The sequence below is a fragment of the Puntigrus tetrazona genome, chromosome 20, assembly GCF_018831695.1.
Source record: "Puntigrus tetrazona isolate hp1 chromosome 20, ASM1883169v1, whole genome shotgun sequence".
Lineage (NCBI taxonomy): Eukaryota > Metazoa > Chordata > Actinopteri > Cypriniformes > Cyprinidae > Puntigrus > Puntigrus tetrazona.
The window spans coordinates 9,125,588-9,144,238 of record NC_056718.1 but is presented as its reverse complement, the minus strand read 5'-3'; the positions used below and the strand labels follow the sequence as shown (position 1 = coordinate 9,144,238).

Genomic DNA, 18,651 nt, shown 5'->3' with positions numbered 1-18,651 from the left:
CTCAATCCATTTACAATTGTATTGAGGTTGAGCATTTTTATTCCGATTGAGGTGTTTATATGGAGCATTTTCATTTTGGTTTAAACTTTTATACTAATTACAATGCTCTATGTAAACGCACCTAATAAAATTGCTGACTAAGAAACATTGCAGTTTTAATATCAAATATTTCACCCACCCAAACCTGTAGAACTTCTAGAATTTCTTCTAGCATGGAATCCAAAATTAAACTTTTTGAAAAATTACGCTGAATGCTGCAGGTAAAATTTCCAAACAGACCAGTGAAGTATCACACATTTATGTAAAAGGTTAATGAGCTATATAGACAAAAATAAAAGTAATATTACAACTTTAAGGGATAGTCTACTCCAAAATAGAAGTTCTGCCATTAATTACTCATCCTTGTTATTGTTCCAAACCCACAAGACCCTCGCTCATCTTCGGAACACAAATGAAGATGTTTTGGATTTAATCTGAGAGTTTTCTGATCCTCCCATAGACTGCAAAGGTTCTTTCACGGTCAAGGCCCAAAAAGGTACCACAAACATTGTGAAAGTAGTCCAAGTGCCATCAGTGGTTCAATCGGAACGTTATCATGCAATGAGAATAAATTATGGTCAAAACAATAAAAAAAAACAACGGTTTTATTCAACATTTTCTTCTCTTTCTCCTAAGTTAAAGTTGTTTTTTGGAGGGGGGTTGGCCAAAAAGGACTCCTGTTGCTTCATAAAATTACAGTTGAAACACATGGACAACTTTGAAGATGTTTTTGGTACCTTTCTGGATCCTTGTTGCCTAAGGGAGCGTCTGAATTTTTGGGTAAACTGTTCCTTTCAATCTGTAGACTGACTAATCTCAAGGACATTTCGGTAACAAAAACTATGACTAAAACTAAAACTACTAATGGGACATATCTTTCTTCTGAATCACGAGGAATGAGGTTAACAAACGTTCAACTGGATTTGAGAGCAGTGAGGTTAGAAGAAGGACCGGACCCTTGTGTTTGCGTGAGTGGGATGACAATGAGATGAGAAGCAGATGTTTGTAGATGCGAGCTGGAGAAACGTGACGTTGTAACGTGACCAGACTTCCCGATCACACTCTGACATACAGAAGACCCTGCAGACTACATCGTGAAGCTATCCTATGAGCATCACTTCTCCACAGCTCCCAGTGTGTGACGCAAGATCTGGGACGAATCCCAGGCCACAACCCTCTCACACGAAGAAACTGATCGGGTCTTCTGAAAAACTCTGGGTCGTTGCTGGTCTAGTGTTGGTCAGATAAAACAATCGTGCTTTTATTTTTTTTGCGTCAACCTTGGATGACTTCCTCCTCTGTTGATGATTGCAGCTGTTAATGGTGATAAATGCAGTAAAAGGTCAAGTTCACAACGCAAGATTCAAGTTTGTTGTTTACTGGAGACGATTCTGAACGTGTGCTTTCAAGATCAGGGGCTGCAACGCGTCTAAACATTCTAGCAAATATTCTACTTGTGTGGTCTTGGGTTTTTGCAGTCGTTATCATATATTAGGATAATCTAGCAGCATGAGATCCATTAATGGGATTTTGAGCCCAGCCCAAAAGTTTTTCGTGAGGAGGTTTTATTTACCATAAATGGATTTAAAATAAAAAAAGGAATCAACTGACATGTCATATAATTTCCTGTTTTTTTTTTTATATGGAAATTTCTTCTATTTGTGCGAGGTATGAGGCCCAAATCATTGTGTGCGAGATTGTGGGAAGTTGAGAGAATGGGTTTGTCAAACCAGGGTGACTTTTCACCTCTGTTCTGAGGCGGTGAGCTGGAGCAGAGGGACTGCTGGGAAATTTTGCAAGCAGAAAATGTGTTTTGTTCTGGGCCACCATGAAAACAGCCGTGAAATTTAGTGTGAACAGTACGGGCAACTCTCCACAGTCCACAATGACTCACTCACTATGACACAGAGAGGCCTGAGGGCACTACCACAATATCAAGTAAACGTTCTCACCACAGGACAAGTATACAACTAATGCGTTTAAACTGACATCTGACATGGGGCTTTAAATTCTTCTAACTAACTTTGAGGAGCTACTAAACATGATGGAAAATATTTAGTTGCGTTTAATAGTATTGTGTGCAGCGAGATCAACCCTCAGTTCAGTTGAATGAGTGGGACAAAATATCAGTCGAAATCAAAACGCAACAGGTTTAAAGATGCTAGAATGCTTTATTTAAATTGAATGGAGGTAGCACACTGAAACTAGTGTCAATAAATGATAACTTTAGTAATTGAAAAACTACAATGACCAACTAAGAAAGCAAAATAGAAAAAATAAATAAATAAAAACAGAAGCACATAATATTACTAAAACTATATGACAAAATTAAAACAATTCAAGTTATTAATAAATGACAAAAACAGTATATTAGAACTACTAAAATAACACTGATAGGAGCTACAATTAAAATTTTATTTAAGCAAGTACATTTAAAATTAGCTGAAATTCAGAGAAAGTTATTATTCTAAAAAACACTGAATGCTGCAACTGACCAATCAGGATCAATAATTTAAGACACATAATACACAAATCACCAGGGAAAGTATCGATTGGCATCTTGAGTGGACACTTTGTACTTCCTACTTGAACGGAAGAAAAATTCATTAGGATATTGCGATTGTGTTCCATTAATATATTTTTTTTAAACTTCCTACTGTAAATATATCACAACTTAATTTTTGATTAGTTATATGCATTGCTAAAGACTTCATTTTGTACAAATGCAATCAATAGTAAATTGATTTAACTCAATATTTAGATTTATTTAATTGCATCCTCAGATTACGGATTTTCATATAACTGTCCTATCGTGACGAACCATGCATGCATCAATGGAAAGCTTATTTATTCAGCTTTCAGAAGATATATCAATCAAAAACTTACCCTTATGACCCTTTGCGGTCCAGGGTCACATATAATTTGGGATGGACTAGTCCCAGTCTTAGTACTTAGTATTTAAATGAGTGCTAATAGTATTTAGGAAGGAGAAGTGAATTGGGATTTGATCCGTGACTTGCACCTTTGTGCATATCTGGTAACTGGCTGACATACTTCAGTGTTGAAAAGTGACCAACGCCAGATGACTCCGCAATTTTCATGGCTTTGCGGTCATAGAAAATAACATTTGCAGCACTCTGTAATGGATATGCACTATAAATGAACACACACACACACAGAAAAGCTTTCAAACAACTGAAGGATGGGATGGTTTCGGTCAAGTGGGACTACGGTTCCTGTAAACGGATCTGGCGTAACTCATCCATTTCATCCATAGTCTTGCTCAACAAAATTAACACCAGAATCCAAACTATTGTATCCAGCAAATCTTCCTCGCTGAAAATGTTTTGACAGAATATTTAGCCCGTTCTACAGCTCTTTTCATTCAAAACGGCGTGCGTTTGATTTATTCATGTCTGCATCCAGCCAGAAGAATGAGATCAACTTTGGCCAGCTTGGCCCAGGGAGAGAAATAAAGAATAACCATCAGTACACCTTTAGTGAGTCACCGAATTTCAGATTGATGGCTCTTCACTGAAGCATTACATCAGTTGGATGGTGTTACAGACAACCCAGATACTAAGGAAACAAAACGAGAATTGGTTCTGACAGTCTTAACTAGTCAAGATCAAATTTCCCCCTAAACAGCCAAAACTTCTATGCTAAAATCGTTACATATTTTTCTGTGCATTTTGTGAAAGAAGACGCATCCGACGCCAACGTGGAGAGAGAGAGAGAGAGTTTAGTAGCAAATCACTGGTTTTAGCTTTATCTACGTGAGAAACTACCTACTCAGAGGTTTCAGATAAAAAGCAGGCAGAACATTAATTATCATGATTCGAAGAGTAACAATCATCAATCTGTTTGGCAACATCCGAAAGGCCACGTAAACGCTTTTGTAATGAATACGGTCTATATGTGAAGAGGCTCTACTGTACGTGCGAAACATGTATACATAACCGGCGGCGTAATGACGAGAAGCAGTTCTCCGTATTTACATAATACCTCAATAATTCATGAGAATTGAAGTTTCGGTATGGCTTTTTGACTCTAATGAAGCTTTGTGTAATTTATAATGAAAATGGGCTGATATAAACATGAATAATGCTAAATAAGAAGCATTGGAATTAAAGGGTTGTGTAGAGTGAGAATTCATTTGAATCTATAATAATAATAAAAAAGGTTCGCAAGCTGCGAAAGAGAGCACGATGATGAAAAAGGTGACTGACAGATAAATCTGGGGAGTGACTTCACGAGAGATAATGTGCAAGAGAGAGGCCAGGAGGTCTCAGAGGGGGCGAGAGAAAGCGCAAACAAGGAGTGACAGGATAACAGCGGATGAGGAAAGAGGGAAGAGCGTGGATGTGAGCGTCAGGGAGGAGTTCAGCTCCTCTGATGCCATCTGACCTCTAATACCATCAACATGTGCTCAGTCTGATAAATACTGCACTTTATCAATGGAAACTTCCCATGCTGATGCTGAGAGCAGTTACTCACCAATGTCTCTCTTTCGAACATGCACATACTGTAAAATAATATTATATATATATATATATATATATATATATATATATATATATATATATATATATATATATATATATATATATATATATATATAAAAATAAATAAATGTTCCCAGATGATCTATCCATTTTGACCAAATTGGTTGATATACAAATGAAACTCTAAAAGAAAAAGTCTCAGAAATTTGAACCCAATAGTGAAGATGAATTTATAAATGTACATATCTGGCACACAATTACGCATGACCTCACCTTGATGTAATTTTAGTGACAGCTAGATATACCCAAACACACCATTAGTCTCTTTCGACATTAAAATATGTTTCGGGGAAAACGCAAACGAGACAGGGAAGAGAGAGCCTCCCTAATGGTCCGCGGTTGATGTGTTCCAGATCATCTCTGTGTGATTCTGACTGTACGAGACAGGACACAGGTGTCCACCAGCGCGTATTTACGCGTGTTAAGTTGCGCCATCATTAGTCACAGATTCCCAACATGCTTCGTCTCATTACTGGAAAACGGGACACGTTCTGTCCGTGACGGTAACAGACAAGGGGCAGAGATTTATCTGGACCAGCTGGATAAAGGCCAGTTCATTCCTCGCAAGAAAGCGACATCTCCTGACTGACATTTTGCAACAAACAAAGCGAGCTGGAGAAGTATCGAAAAACAGCTGAGCGCTGGCGAAATTTCTAGCGACATATAAACAAACTGAAATGTTTAAAGGTCCAGGCTAAAACAAACCGTATGCGCTTTTCTCAGCTTCGACTCGTTTATGCTAACGACTTTCGAGGCTCTAATAAGTTTGAAAAACAGCTATAACAAAATATCCTGTAATGAGTGATTAGATTATTTCGAGTTGGCAATGGTTATCAAACATAAGCCGCTTAATGATAACTTTTCCAGTTGGAGAAACAAGGGCGTGCGTGGCTTTGTGGATTATTAGCATTAGCAACATTCTTGCTAATGCATCGTTTTTGTTTTTTTCACGTGTCTTAATGTATCATGATGTTAAATCATGACGCTTACCTTCGTTTTGCTCCTTTAACATCCTTGTCACAGATTCCTGTCCTTCATCCAGACTTTAGAGTTAGGCCTAAAGTAAAACCCAGTCAGGAGTTACTCTTTCAGAGCTCGGGAGATTTAAAGGGAAAGTTTATTTAAAAAAAATAATTTATTTTAAATAGGTTACATACAATAAGAACCACACTGTTATAAAGTTTCACTAGATAAAAGGATAAAGTCGCAGCACAACTGTAACATGTACTGTAAGGCAGCGACATAGGAGCTGTTAGGAATTGTATAGGAACAAATATTGAAGTTTTGAAAGATAATAATTTAATTTATAAACAAAACACTAATTGGGAAACACCATTTTTGTCCCACGAACTCTGTTCTTTACATGTAACAATTTTGAAAAATTAAAAATGTGATGAATAAATTATGTGATGTAAAGTTGAAACAATGCTACAATGAAATTATGAAAAATAAGGCAGATATAAAAAGGTACAATTCGGAAAAATAAATACAAAGTTGTCAGAAAATGCAAAAAGTCAGAAATGGGAGATATGAATCTGCAATAATGAAAAAATTGTTAAATTAATTCACTATTTTGAGCAATAAGACTTTTTATTCGAATAAAAATGTAAAGTTTTAAGATAACATTTCGGTGAAGAAAAATAAAATTAAATGCAAAAAAAAAAAAAAAAAAATTATAATAATGAGACAAAGCTGTAATTATGAAAATAAGGTCTTAATTATAAGACATTATATTATAATTATAAGCTTGAACGCATCAGGTGTGTTTGACTGGGGTTGGAGCCGAATGATAGCTTTCCAGGAGTTTTTTGAAGAATATTGTGGAATATTTAAATAGTGAAAGAACACAAAAGCACCGTAAATGTTTACATAATAAAAGTGGTCGTTACGACTCAGTGAGTCCTGAAGAGTGATGAACAGACTGGCACTTAAATCAGATGAACATTCCCTTCCGTTCTTATCTATAATTTCTGTCTGTTTTCACTTTTCTGGCTTTAATCAAACAGCAAAGGACCTCAGCAGTATCTGACTCCGTATCGGCCTCAGGTATGTGAGAGCATCTTCCAGCATGTTGAGTCCATCTGATGATCAGATAAACCCCAAAGCAGAAAAACCTGCCTTCAAAGCCTCATGTGGAGCAAAACCATGGGAGACACCGGCACACGACTAATTGAATTAAAAAAAAAATAAATAAAAAAAAAAAGTTTACGTTTATTGGAGAAGAACTAACGTCATTGTTATGCCACTGGCAGTAACTCCCAGAGAGTTATAGTCAACTTTGTCATCTCTAATGGTGTGGTGTAAACAGCAAGACCACTAAAAGCCAGTCGACCGAAAACCGTCACCAAACTGAAGGCGGTTCTTTAAATATGTATTGTTGACTTGCCATACTTGTCACTATTAAAGCATGTCTTTCATAATCTGAGGATACATCTGGGAAAAATGATCCCAGCTCTCCCATATTTCTGTGTGGTTTTATTCAGACTCCAGCATTAAGACCTCCGGTGTCTGCTCTTGAGCAATAATGACCCATGCGCAGATGTTCTGTGGCAACCTTGAATAAAGTTTGTGAAATCAGCTCCGCGAATGAAAACAAGCTTTACTCACCGACTGGATGACAACAGGATGTTTTCGGAAACGTGCCGTTGTATGACGCTCTTGAGCAGCACTCCTTGAGGACCCTGTCGGATCCCGGGAGAGGAGAAACCGGATTCAAACATAGTCAACATCTGAAGAGTTTGGACTCGAAAGCCTGCAAGTCTTCTAAAATGAGCGTTTTTTTTAGACTCCAATGTGTAGAAATTTCTTCAATTGGTTCTGTGTAAAAATAGGCAGCACTTAAATGCTATCCACGCCAAGTTAAATCTAAATTTTTCTTAGCATAGATGCTATTTACAATAAGTGAAAATAGCAATGGATTTGATTTACGCTAACCAAAAATAGCAGCATTATTTAAGTTCAGAAAGTATTTTTTGCTATGCTACTTACTCGAGCGATTCGGTGACTGTCCCATGAAGCCAAAGGAGAGGTTTTTTTTTGCATTCTCTACGTAATTTTGTATTTAAAAGAAGTACCTTTTCACAGAATGTGCGATTTCGCACGCAGCCAAGGGCCCAGATGCACACTGGGTAAAAACTGATTGAAGAACAGATGAAAACAATCAAGAGATAACGAGGGGAACATGAAACAGGAAGAGAGTTCAAATTAAAAGTCAGAAGACACAACAAAAGAAAAGGCAAATTGCAATCAAGCCTCTATTGTTTTGCACTTAACGCCTTAACATTCGTCCAGTGGATGTTTACTTTGTGGATATGAACCATTACGTTTGACATATTTACCCTAGTTTCTCCTTACCCAGTTCAAACAGGCCATGTTTGCATTAGTCAGGCATTTTGAGCGTTTTATAAACCAACTTTAATGAAATCAAAACAAAACACGCTAACTTTAATTACCAAATAACTCTCAGCACATACCGTAAACGAGCAACGCGATCCTCGTCATCCGCAGATGTTTATTTTAAAAGTAAATCTTATACAAAAGACTTGACGCAGCCTCGTATGACAAAAATGAGAGCGGCCTAAAGTGGGCCAATCCTGTCTTTGACAATTAAGAGGATGTTCTTTGGATGGATTTCTCATCATGTTTAAAGCCAACCGGAAATTCCGGGATATTGTTTTAATACTGTAAATCTGAGAAAATTCAATTGAGCTGCAGGATAATCCCTCAAAAAATCAGAGTTTGATTAATTCCTGCGAGACCCACCTACACGTGCGCCTTCATGAGACAAATCAGAAACCCGTCGTAAACGCCGATGTGTGTGGATTAGAGTCTGGAAATGTCGCCACCGTTCATAATGGATTTACCACGAAAACCGTCCTGTGCGTCAAACACCGATAACTCATTTCATTCACCGCAAATAACCCTTTCATCTTTTTTGGGGGTGACCGGGGCTTGTCACACTTCTTACTCCTCTGGATGTTTTTCTGATAGGATTATTTATGGAAGTTGGTTTCTGTATTCACTCATCTGTGTGTGCGTCTAATATCTTCACTGAACGCACATTAGTGGAGCAGTCTACTGGGATTTTCAGGTAAATTTAAACAGTAAAACATCACGAAACAAGTCAAGAAACAGAAGGAATATAAAACATGAAATCGCATGCAATGAATACCGATCTTTTATAAGAACCGACACTTATAAGAGTATCGGCATTGTTTTTTTTGTGCGTTTTTTTATAAATGTAAAACCAATAAAAATCACTTTCTGTAGCTAAAAATCAAATTTTGCCCCATTGCCCCAACCTGATTTTTTTTCCTGTCGTCCTAAAAATCAGCTCAAACGTTCAATTAAAGTGTTAACAGTTAACGCTCATCTTTTGTACACCATCACCTTTAACCCCTTTATCTCTGGCATCTTTAAGTGGTTGTGCAGATGATGTCCACCTCCCTTTCTCTCTTCCTTTCCTCTTTGTGATTATTTCTGTTCATTTCTAGGTCAAACAGAGGAATGTGCTCCATTTCCCTAAAGGAAGTGGAGAGAGGAGCCCAGCCCTGTCTCCCCTGCTCACGGTGGGTCGTAGAGTGAAAAGACCCTCAGAGGCCCTGGACGTCCTTCCTGCTGCGCCTGCCCCGTCCCGGGACAGCTCCCCGTGGGTCACAGCGCTCTCGGTGTACCTGGAGCATATCTGGGACTCGTGAACCTCCCGAACAAACCAATAAAGCCATAAACCCAAGCAGAGACGCAGCTCTGTGTTTCGGCGTTGAGGCTGCATGAGCGCTGTGTAAAAGGTAGGCTGATTTTTAAAGGACTAAGGTGACCATACAATGTCGGCTATCAAGTGTACAGCTTTAAAAAAAATCCCCAGGAATAACCCATTCACTCAGTGAAGAGTACAATTATATTACCCTACTTTTTACTCGGATAAGACCGTAATATTGCATTATGCTTATAAATATGACTGAAAATCACCTTTAATATGGTATTAGTGTCAATACGGAAAAATGGGTCGCTGTCTGATCATGTCCAACGATACTAGTTTACATAATTAAAAAAATGCAGAATTGTACTCGGACATTCCCATGCATCGTTCACGAAGAGCATTTAATCATGCTTTGTCTTGATTCTCATGAATCTGATCGCAATCAGCGTTTAGTATAATCCACCTCACACAAACACATACAAATTCAGGTTAATTAAGTTCCAGCCTGAGGCGGGACTGTTTTCCGGTGGCTTGCTGTAGCCGTCAGTGAAACACAAAGTCCAAACCCACAGGCGCGCCGAGGCTCACGACCGTAAGAGTCACGCAGCTTCACTGGTTTTCTTCAGCGCTGGCATCTGTCCCGAACACAGGCCTCCCCAGCTCTCATCCCACAGCCAAACATGACCACAGAACCAGAGCGCCTCTCGAACCTGGCGAGAACCCAACCCACTGATGCAACGCACCCACAGTTCAATGCAGCAACCTTTGCCGACATCATTTTCCCTTATTAAGCCGTTCAATTAGATCGCTCAGTCGCGTTTCACAGTAATTTGTAGAGATGTTTCAGCTATACGTTGAAGTTTCAAGGCTTACCGGTGGAGAATATGACATTAGAAATGATGATCTGCGCAAAGCCAAAATATGAAGTCACAGTTTTGGTCCTAGGAAAACAAGAACGCCCCGGCCCTGATTGAAACATGCTGACGGTATTAAAAACGTGTTATTTCATTCCAAGACAATTCAATTGGCTTCTTCTTCAAACTTTTTATAGCGAGTACTTGAGTAGCGCGTAAAATGGCACATAAAAATGTCCTATTTGAAACCTTAACGCAGTTTACTCATCGAACACTAGGACGGTTTCACATTTACGGTAACACAGCGTACCCATAATAACAAACATACTTTTGTACATTAAAAAAGGATAGTTAGAATTTTCTTTTTGTTATTTGTTTGGTCAAAAAGGACAGTAAAGACATTTATAATATTATGAAAAATTGTTTCATATTACTATGGAAGCATGTTTTCACCACTGAATAAAAAAAAATGCAACTTTTTATCTTAGGGTTTTGAAGTATAAACTTGAAATTGAGAAAAAAAAACGCTATTCTTTGAAAAAATAAAAGTCAGTTGTGAGTTTTTAAATTACAATTAATTTTTTTATTCAGTCAGTGGCAGAATTTTTTCCGTAACAATATCTTTACGGTCGTAAATATATAAACTTTATAAGAATAAAAATAAAATCTCATATCAGAGTGATTTCTGAACGATCATGTGACACTGAAGACTGGAGTAATAATGCTGAAAATTCAGGTTTAAATTGCACAATACATAAAAATAGAAATTGTAATGGCACATAAAAATGTTGTAATTTTTAACTCATCGAACACCAGGCAATTTTAAGTTTCACACAATAATAACAAACGTTCATAAAGAACCGAACCGTTTTTTTTTTGTTGTGGTTGTTTATAATGAGCTTTTATTTAAAAGCACATGTATTAGAGCCAAGTACATTTAGCAGAAAAAAAAAACAAGAACATTTAGCTATTATTTCTTTTGTACAAAATGAGACAATACAAAAATACTAATAGTGAATTTGATACAATTGTATGTGTTTTATTCAACGCTTATTAAAAATGTACTATCACAAATCTACAATATTTTAGTTACCTAAATACAAAAATCTGTCAATCAATGCTCATAAAAGCAGCACTTTGTAAATAACACAGGTCATGACACATTGCTTTTTAGATTCATAGTGGATATATCTAAACATGTTCAGAAAGAATATCTTACATAGTAAATTTTAGTGATCTATACATTATTTATATACTTCTGAGAGAGAAATAAAACGGTTTGTTGAAATGATAGGACGGACTATACAATGGGAGGGATGTGCAACACATTTGGAGCTTGAGTTGTGTTGTGTATGGATGTGTTTTCTGTAATAGTCAGGCAGTACTGTACAGCTGTTAGTGGGGACAGTAGACATCATCACGATAGGAACATCGAGGCTAAGAAAAGGCATTTCGAAAAAAAAAAAAAAAAAAAAGAAAAAATCCACAGTTTTCTTAAGTTTCTTCACATGTGCAGGTGCAGAAACACACGACACATACAAAACACACAAACGGGACAGAGCGTCCTGCCGAGGAGGGGGGGGGGGTAAACGTTTGACTCGTGCCAGGACAGGCATTGGGCACAGGTGGCATTCTGGGTAAAAACACGCAACTACAGTTGAGTGATTAAGCATTTGGAAGGGAAAGAGGTCAAACCAGCCAGCGGAAGAAGCTCGTTCCCGGTTCCAAAACAAAACAAAAACGAAACGAAAAAAAAAAAAAAAAATGTGCCAGTGTGGTCAGCGGGAGTCAATCCCGGTGACGAGACACGCCTCCCCGACGTCTAGCCCCCGCCCCCCTGACCAATCGGAAGACGGCGAGGCGGCACGGCTCAGCCACGCCCACAGAATTCGGGGCAGGGGTGGGCGGTGGCCATCGTGAAATCAATATCTAAAATAAAATCTATTCGTCTAAGAAAATAGTCGTGTAAACCCCCCCACCCGCCATTTAAAACCCTTTAAAATGCATTCTCCGATATTTAGGCCACTGTTTCGTGTAGCCAAGATCAGCTCCGACCTTCATCCGGCTTCTCAAAGCTACACTTCTCAGATAGCGAGTGGTGACGTTTAATGAACATGGATATAGTGCTATAAGTTATTCCTCTTTATACTGTTAATATATCTGTGCTAATTACATCGCAGGTAAAAACGAATCATTCCTATTATTAAGGAATTTGTTGTCCTATACTGACAAGAGAGAAGCCTCACATTCACTCTCTTCTTCCTTTCGTTGGCGTTCATTCTGTGTATTACTTTCGTCGAAGGAGCACGATTCATTCTCCGCAGTATTTTGAGGGAGAAATGGCGTTTTTTTCGTTTTTTGTTTTATTTGTTAGCTTTGTGTCTGTTTGGCTTTTCCAATCGGGCTCTAGGATAGCGAGGTCATTATAGAAGAGTCAATAGGATTGTCTCTGTCCTGTCCCTACATTCTACTGTCAGATGAGAGAGAGGAGGCGTCAGCTAGGCCGGGGCTCCTCCGTCACAGGTGGCTGTTCTGGTTTCTTCAGGGGATTCGGGGGGAGGTGAGGGACGAGGAGGCTCCTACACCATGTTGTGATGGTTGTTCCTCTCTATGATGTCGGAAGACGGGAGGAGCTCTTTCTTGATTGGCGAGGGAGGGGGAGTGGCGGTCTTGGCTCTGGGTTTGAAGAGGTCCGATACATAAAAGGCCTAGAAGGAGAGAGAGAGAGAGAGAGAGAGAGAGAAAACACAAAACAAAAAAACATTAGACTATTTAAGAATCAAACTTACAGGATGCATATCACATCACCCGCAGAATATGACCGTAGTGCATAAAGATGGTTGAACAAGAACTGGCTCGTTTTAAAATCACAAATTTAAGCCACAGCTGCCACAAACCACAGGAAAGTGAATTTGAATTTTTTTTTTGGAAGGATAATAGAATGAATTCACTCGTTTATCAGAGAAATGCAACAGCTGGGAAATAAAAAGCTTTCTTCTACTGTTGGTGATAAAATCTGGTTGACAAAATTGACAATGTTTTGTAATGTTTTCTATTTGAAGAAATTCTGTAATAATAAACATGTTTAAGATATTTTTATAACAAACGTAAAAATTTCAACTTTTCTGTTTAAATATATATATATATATATATATATATATATATATATATATATATATATATAAATTTTTATGATCATTTTATATTTTACATGTTTTTACTAGTGCTGTCAATTGATTAATCACTGCATGCGTGTATACATAAATATATATACACACAACACGGACACATTATGTAACCAAAACTTTTATTTTGGAATGCGATTAATCACGATTTTAGCACCAGTTTTAGCGTTTTTCATTTAAATTTCTGATTCAAAATTCGAAAATTTAAATTTGACGCCATTAAACTCAAATGTCTACTTGCACTTGTGGACCCCGTTTGCTACATCAATTCAAACTCAATTAAAATCTAGGAACTTTAGCCTTTTTAGAATTTCAGTTCAATTCCGGTGTGGAAATTATAAACACCCCAACAGGATATGAGCAACTGCAGTAGTCGCTAACAAACTGTTCAAACACGTATGGATGAACCACAAATGAGTAACATGGCCTAAAACGTAAAATGGTATAAAGGCTTGCAATCCATCTCCTTGACATACGGATGTATATGAGGTCACACGCTGATAAGAGCGGCCCACTTACACCACACGCCTTAAAAAACATTGAGTCAGTAAAGATAAAGAGGAAACCCCTCAGTTCTTTTGTTTCGCTTTTCGACTGCGAGGGACTGAGGTCAGTATTAATGGTCTCACTCGGCGTGGGAAGAACTTTGTTGTCAAGGAAAGATGCCCGACAACCTTCTCCTTACGTCCTAATGACATCACTGGCAAAACAGGAAACCGGGGAGGGGAAGAAAGGAAGTGTGCCCTTGGCATTAGACTAGGCATGCACCCAACTGATTTACAAAGAGCTGAAAATATACAAGTCTGAGTCACGGGCTTTTCATGCCAAAGACGGGATGCTTTCACGGGGATAGGAGAGGCCTACGGGGCATTTAGTCGTCTACACACCATGAATGTTACCGAAGCATGCAGAACAGCTGAGCTGGACGGCAGCGGCGTGGAATCACCGATTCCAGAAAGCTTGCCAACGCGTAAACACACGCTATTTATGAGTGTGTGAAGAGTATGGGGCCAGTGTGTGACAGGAAAAGAGGTCAGTGTTTGGGGTAGCTAACGGCTAAATTGTCCTGACACGTTTCAGGAGCTCCTGTCAACCACGGCACCGCGGCCGATGCCAAGAGGGAAGAAAAAGAGCACAGCGACTTGTACGCAGAGTTAAAAAAAAAAAAAGAAGGATTTCCTATCGACAGGCTCGAGCAAGTAAGCTGCAGCTATCAACAGGTTTGCAACCGTGTGCGTGGAAAGAGATAGAAAGTGAACAGAAAGCCTTTCGAGAGGCCATCGGAGTTCTGGAATCATCTTTCCAGCAGCTGTTTCTTGCATATCCTTTCAGCGAAAGAAGTTGTGCTCGCATACAAAGAGAGCTTTATCCAAAGGTTACGGCGGATGAGTTCATACTATAGGGCCTCCTGTGACCGTCTTTTGCTTATATGAATGAAAGTACGGCAGAAAGATCATGACATTTCCAGAGTGACCTTTACATTGCGCTGGAATGACATCAGAAAACCTGATTTAGAAGCTTTGCTTGCTTGCGATTGGGAAGGATTTCATTATAAGAGCATGCACGTTGCTTGATAAGGCCAAACGATGCTTTTAAAAAGTATTAGAAATATTGATTAAAATGTATGTTTACTAGATTTCTTAAAAATTCTGCATATTTGCATATACAGTGCTTCAAAAAAAAACAATTAAGGAAAAAACTAATTTTACAAATGTATGGTTTCTGCAGGTAAAAACTGATACATAACGTATGATTTTATTTTATACACTGCAAAAAATGGTTTTCAAGCCAAGTCTTGTTTCCAGCCAAAAACAAGTCAAAATTAAGCGAGTTTTTGTTTGAAAAAAACATAATAATCTTGATTTCTGAAAACAAACAAAAAGTACTATATTGTTAGTTGCCTTTTACCGCCTGTATTATTGCATTGTATTTAAGCACATTTTAAAAATATATTTATAAAAAAAGCTGATTTGATGGTTCATATTAGTATATTATCAACATTATATCAATTAACAATAGACACAGTTACGAGTTATAAAAATAAACAGTTATGTTTGCATTCCTACAATAATGAACACATTGTTGCTATATTTTAATGCAGAGTTTCTAGCAAGCACATCTGTTTTTTGCTTTTTTTTCATAAGTTTTAAAATGTATATGCTTTAATATTCTCTGGAAATTCACTCAATATTTGATCAGAATTGTGTTTTACACTGACAGAGATGACGCAAGACAGATAATTGTCTTATACTGATTTGGAAAATGTCTCGATATCTGGAATGTGTGTAATTATGTGTTATCACACATGTCATCAGCTGAAGGCCTGCATTCAGTCGTACTGTCCAGCATGACCTACAATAGGCTTCTTGATGCACTACAACCTCTGACCTGCAATCTCAGGCTGCCAATGAACCTGTGTCAGGGGTGAGTGCTTCCTGTGTCACAGAGCCTCAATTTGAAAGTATTCCTCCGCAGCAAACTCGCTCTATTGTGTTCGAATGCCCAGTCAGCACCAGGATGCTGTTTTGCGTGTTTTTCTAAGCCTGCGTGTGCTGACCTTATTTCGGTTCCACTAACTGAGGGAAGATGAACCATTACAGTCTGCTATTGTATGTTCTTATGTACAATTCCTCCACCAAAATAAACATAAATTCTTTTTACTTTACATCAACAGATACGATCGAATAATAAGAGAGAGTGGTTTTGCTACTGTATCTTTAAGACTACTAATCCAAATTATAGAACAACACTGGTGTTAATCTGGCACTTTGTGCTAATTTCCTTAATTATCTGACAAACCCTATTTAACTGCCAGTCTAACTTTCTGTCAGCTTGCCCAATGTATAATTTTAGTCTCCGTCTCTGTATTATATTGTATTAAAGTTTGACATCATCTTAGAGCAAACTAACAGGTCCACTAACTGCTCCACCCGGCTCAGTCTCATACACATTCCCTTAATCAGACAGGAAATGACACCAAACAATTTGTCAGCATCCAACAACTGTGCCAAAGAGATCAACATAATGTATACTTATTTTGGATCACAGAGTTGGGACGGCACGCTAACTTCATCTAAACTCATCTCAAATGAACCTCACTGAACTTTTGCCGCTCTTCACTGATGGCTTTATGGACTTGGGATTCAACCGAACTGTGAACAGGTTCATAGACGACATGTCTGGGTGTGCGCACGTGTGTGTGGTCTTCCGTTGGTTTGGGCGTGCCTGATCCTAAAAGTGCCAAACACAGCACATGATTATGTGCGAGAGTGTGTTGCTTATGTTATGCATGTGTCTTAAATTGTACTTTCAGGCTCTGAGCCACATCGGCATAATAATTGTGGAGACCAAGTAGTGTTTTGGCCGCTTCGCTCTCCAGCGTAACATTAGTAAAGTTTAATAACACCGTTAAAATTTCCTTTCTTCTTACACACGACCACACTATTTTCGGTTTAAGACGGCCTCCATTACCATAGCTACGTGGAGAGTGCTGTGGCAGCCAAAAAAAAAAAAAACAGTCGAGCTCAGGCCTGACATATGGGAGGGAGTGATAGGATATCGGAACAACCATCTTGCCACCCAAGCCAGACCAGAAGCACTTAGCAATGGGCCTTTATCGCTGGAGGAACTGGAGTCCGGAATATTGAACATGACCCTCTGCGCTCATGGTGAACGGTGGGATACCGCTGCAATGTGAGAACTCGAGAGGTGCTGCGGATAGAGAAAGAGAGAGTGGGAAGAGGAAAAGCCTGTTTGAGAGCTGGCCTCCAGCTGTTTCCACCCTTGTCTAGTCCTGCAGGAAACACCTCTGCAACTGAGCCTCACAAGCAGCCAACCTCTCACACTCTCTCCATCCATGTCAGCAGCTTAGAAAGTGGGCCGTGTTTGATGACATGAACAAACAGCTCACGCCACTCTCCAACAGGAAGGACCGGAGGATGTGGCCGCAGTCAACAGTCCAGAAAAGACAAAGAAGGAAAATGCGGTTTCTGAAGTCTGATTCTCAAGGGTTCGTTTTAGACATTTAGACATCAGAATTTAAACAAATGCCAGGCTGCCTGACTTCAGCAATCGTAATGTTGTAGTGAATCTTGCCAAAATTTCTGATACAAACCAGGCCTGAGTACAAGGAATTGAATGTAGGACTTCAGGAGCCTCCTTCTGAGATTGAACGAAACTGATGGCCTAGTTAAAACTGTGTAGCTCGACGTTTTCCGTTTCCCTTGCATGATACATAAGCAGACTGACATTAATTGCTGTTCTGAGATCAGTTCTCCGTAGGCATCGTAGTCTAACAGCGCCATGTGAACTGATCCTCTTTAATATGAAACATGCATTAAGTCTGTAATCAGCTTTTGCAATACGGCCAAAACTCACCAAGACCTGTAACTTTCCACGGTTTCTTTGAAGCCAGCCAGTTGGACACCGACCCAGAGCACTTACAACCTTTAAACGTCGTTAAACACAACTCCCTTAAGCAGAAATCAGCACCTACAGCCAAGCTTAGAAGAATTGCTGTACCTCCAAACCATGAACTGTCGGAGAATACTTGATGGGAAGTTTGGATAAGTTGCACTGCCGCCTATGGTTCAAAAACCAATGCTTGATGTATGGGGACATAACTTTTCTTTTAAAGACACGTACCTTGCATTACCTCCATCTGAGCTTTGGTCATTAGAGATACTTTAATTGGACCTCTAAAGCATTTACAGATGGTGAGCGGAACAGATTCCAAATGTAGGCTTGTTAAAAACAACTATGGGCGCCTTGATCTGTAGTGAAAAGGATCTCATTTCTGCTCTCTCTGATTTGTACTTATCAGCTATTTTCAGATTTTTTTGCAATAGTCTTAAGGTGTCAAAGACTAGTCTCTACACCTTGAACCTGAGGGGTTCAAAAAGAATCAAGATCATTAGAAGTGGGTGGATAATTGGAGTAAAACAACATTGCTACGTTAAAAATGTCCTTAATGAGGTTATTAAAGGGTTGGCAAAAGCTTAAACTGCTCTTGGAAAAATTAAATGCCAATAAATAAAGACAAGAGCCAACTGAAAAGCAGTCCACACAGGTTCAGCAAATTCAGGGATTGGAGATGAAATGTTTTGAAGGTTCATGATACCAGGAGAGAGATGTTTGGCGAACATCTGTGTACCATAAAAAGTGTGGCACACTGTCACAGCTAATTAAGAGTGAAGAAAGACACTGCTATGACATTCTGGGAATTGTAATGTTGAGAAACACAACTCAGTATCCCAATTTCAACACTAACACTAACACATTTAAATATTTGTTTTTCAGATGTTGTAGAT

At 38.7% G+C, this 18,651-nt stretch overlaps 1 protein-coding gene across 2 annotated transcripts in view; it reads right to left on the bottom strand.

The window, feature by feature from the left end:
• Positions 1–11,042: 11,042 nt before the first annotated feature.
• plpp3 (phospholipid phosphatase 3) overlaps positions 11,043–18,651 on the bottom strand; it is a 35,526-nt gene continuing 27,917 nt past the window's right edge. For both annotated transcript variants that reach the window (XM_043219125.1, XM_043219124.1), the window contains exon 6: positions 11,043–12,865. In XM_043219125.1, coding sequence (XP_043075060.1) covers positions 12,737–12,865 — 129 coding nt within the window. In that variant the 3' untranslated portion in view covers positions 11,043–12,736. The remainder of the gene's footprint in view (positions 12,866–18,651) is intronic.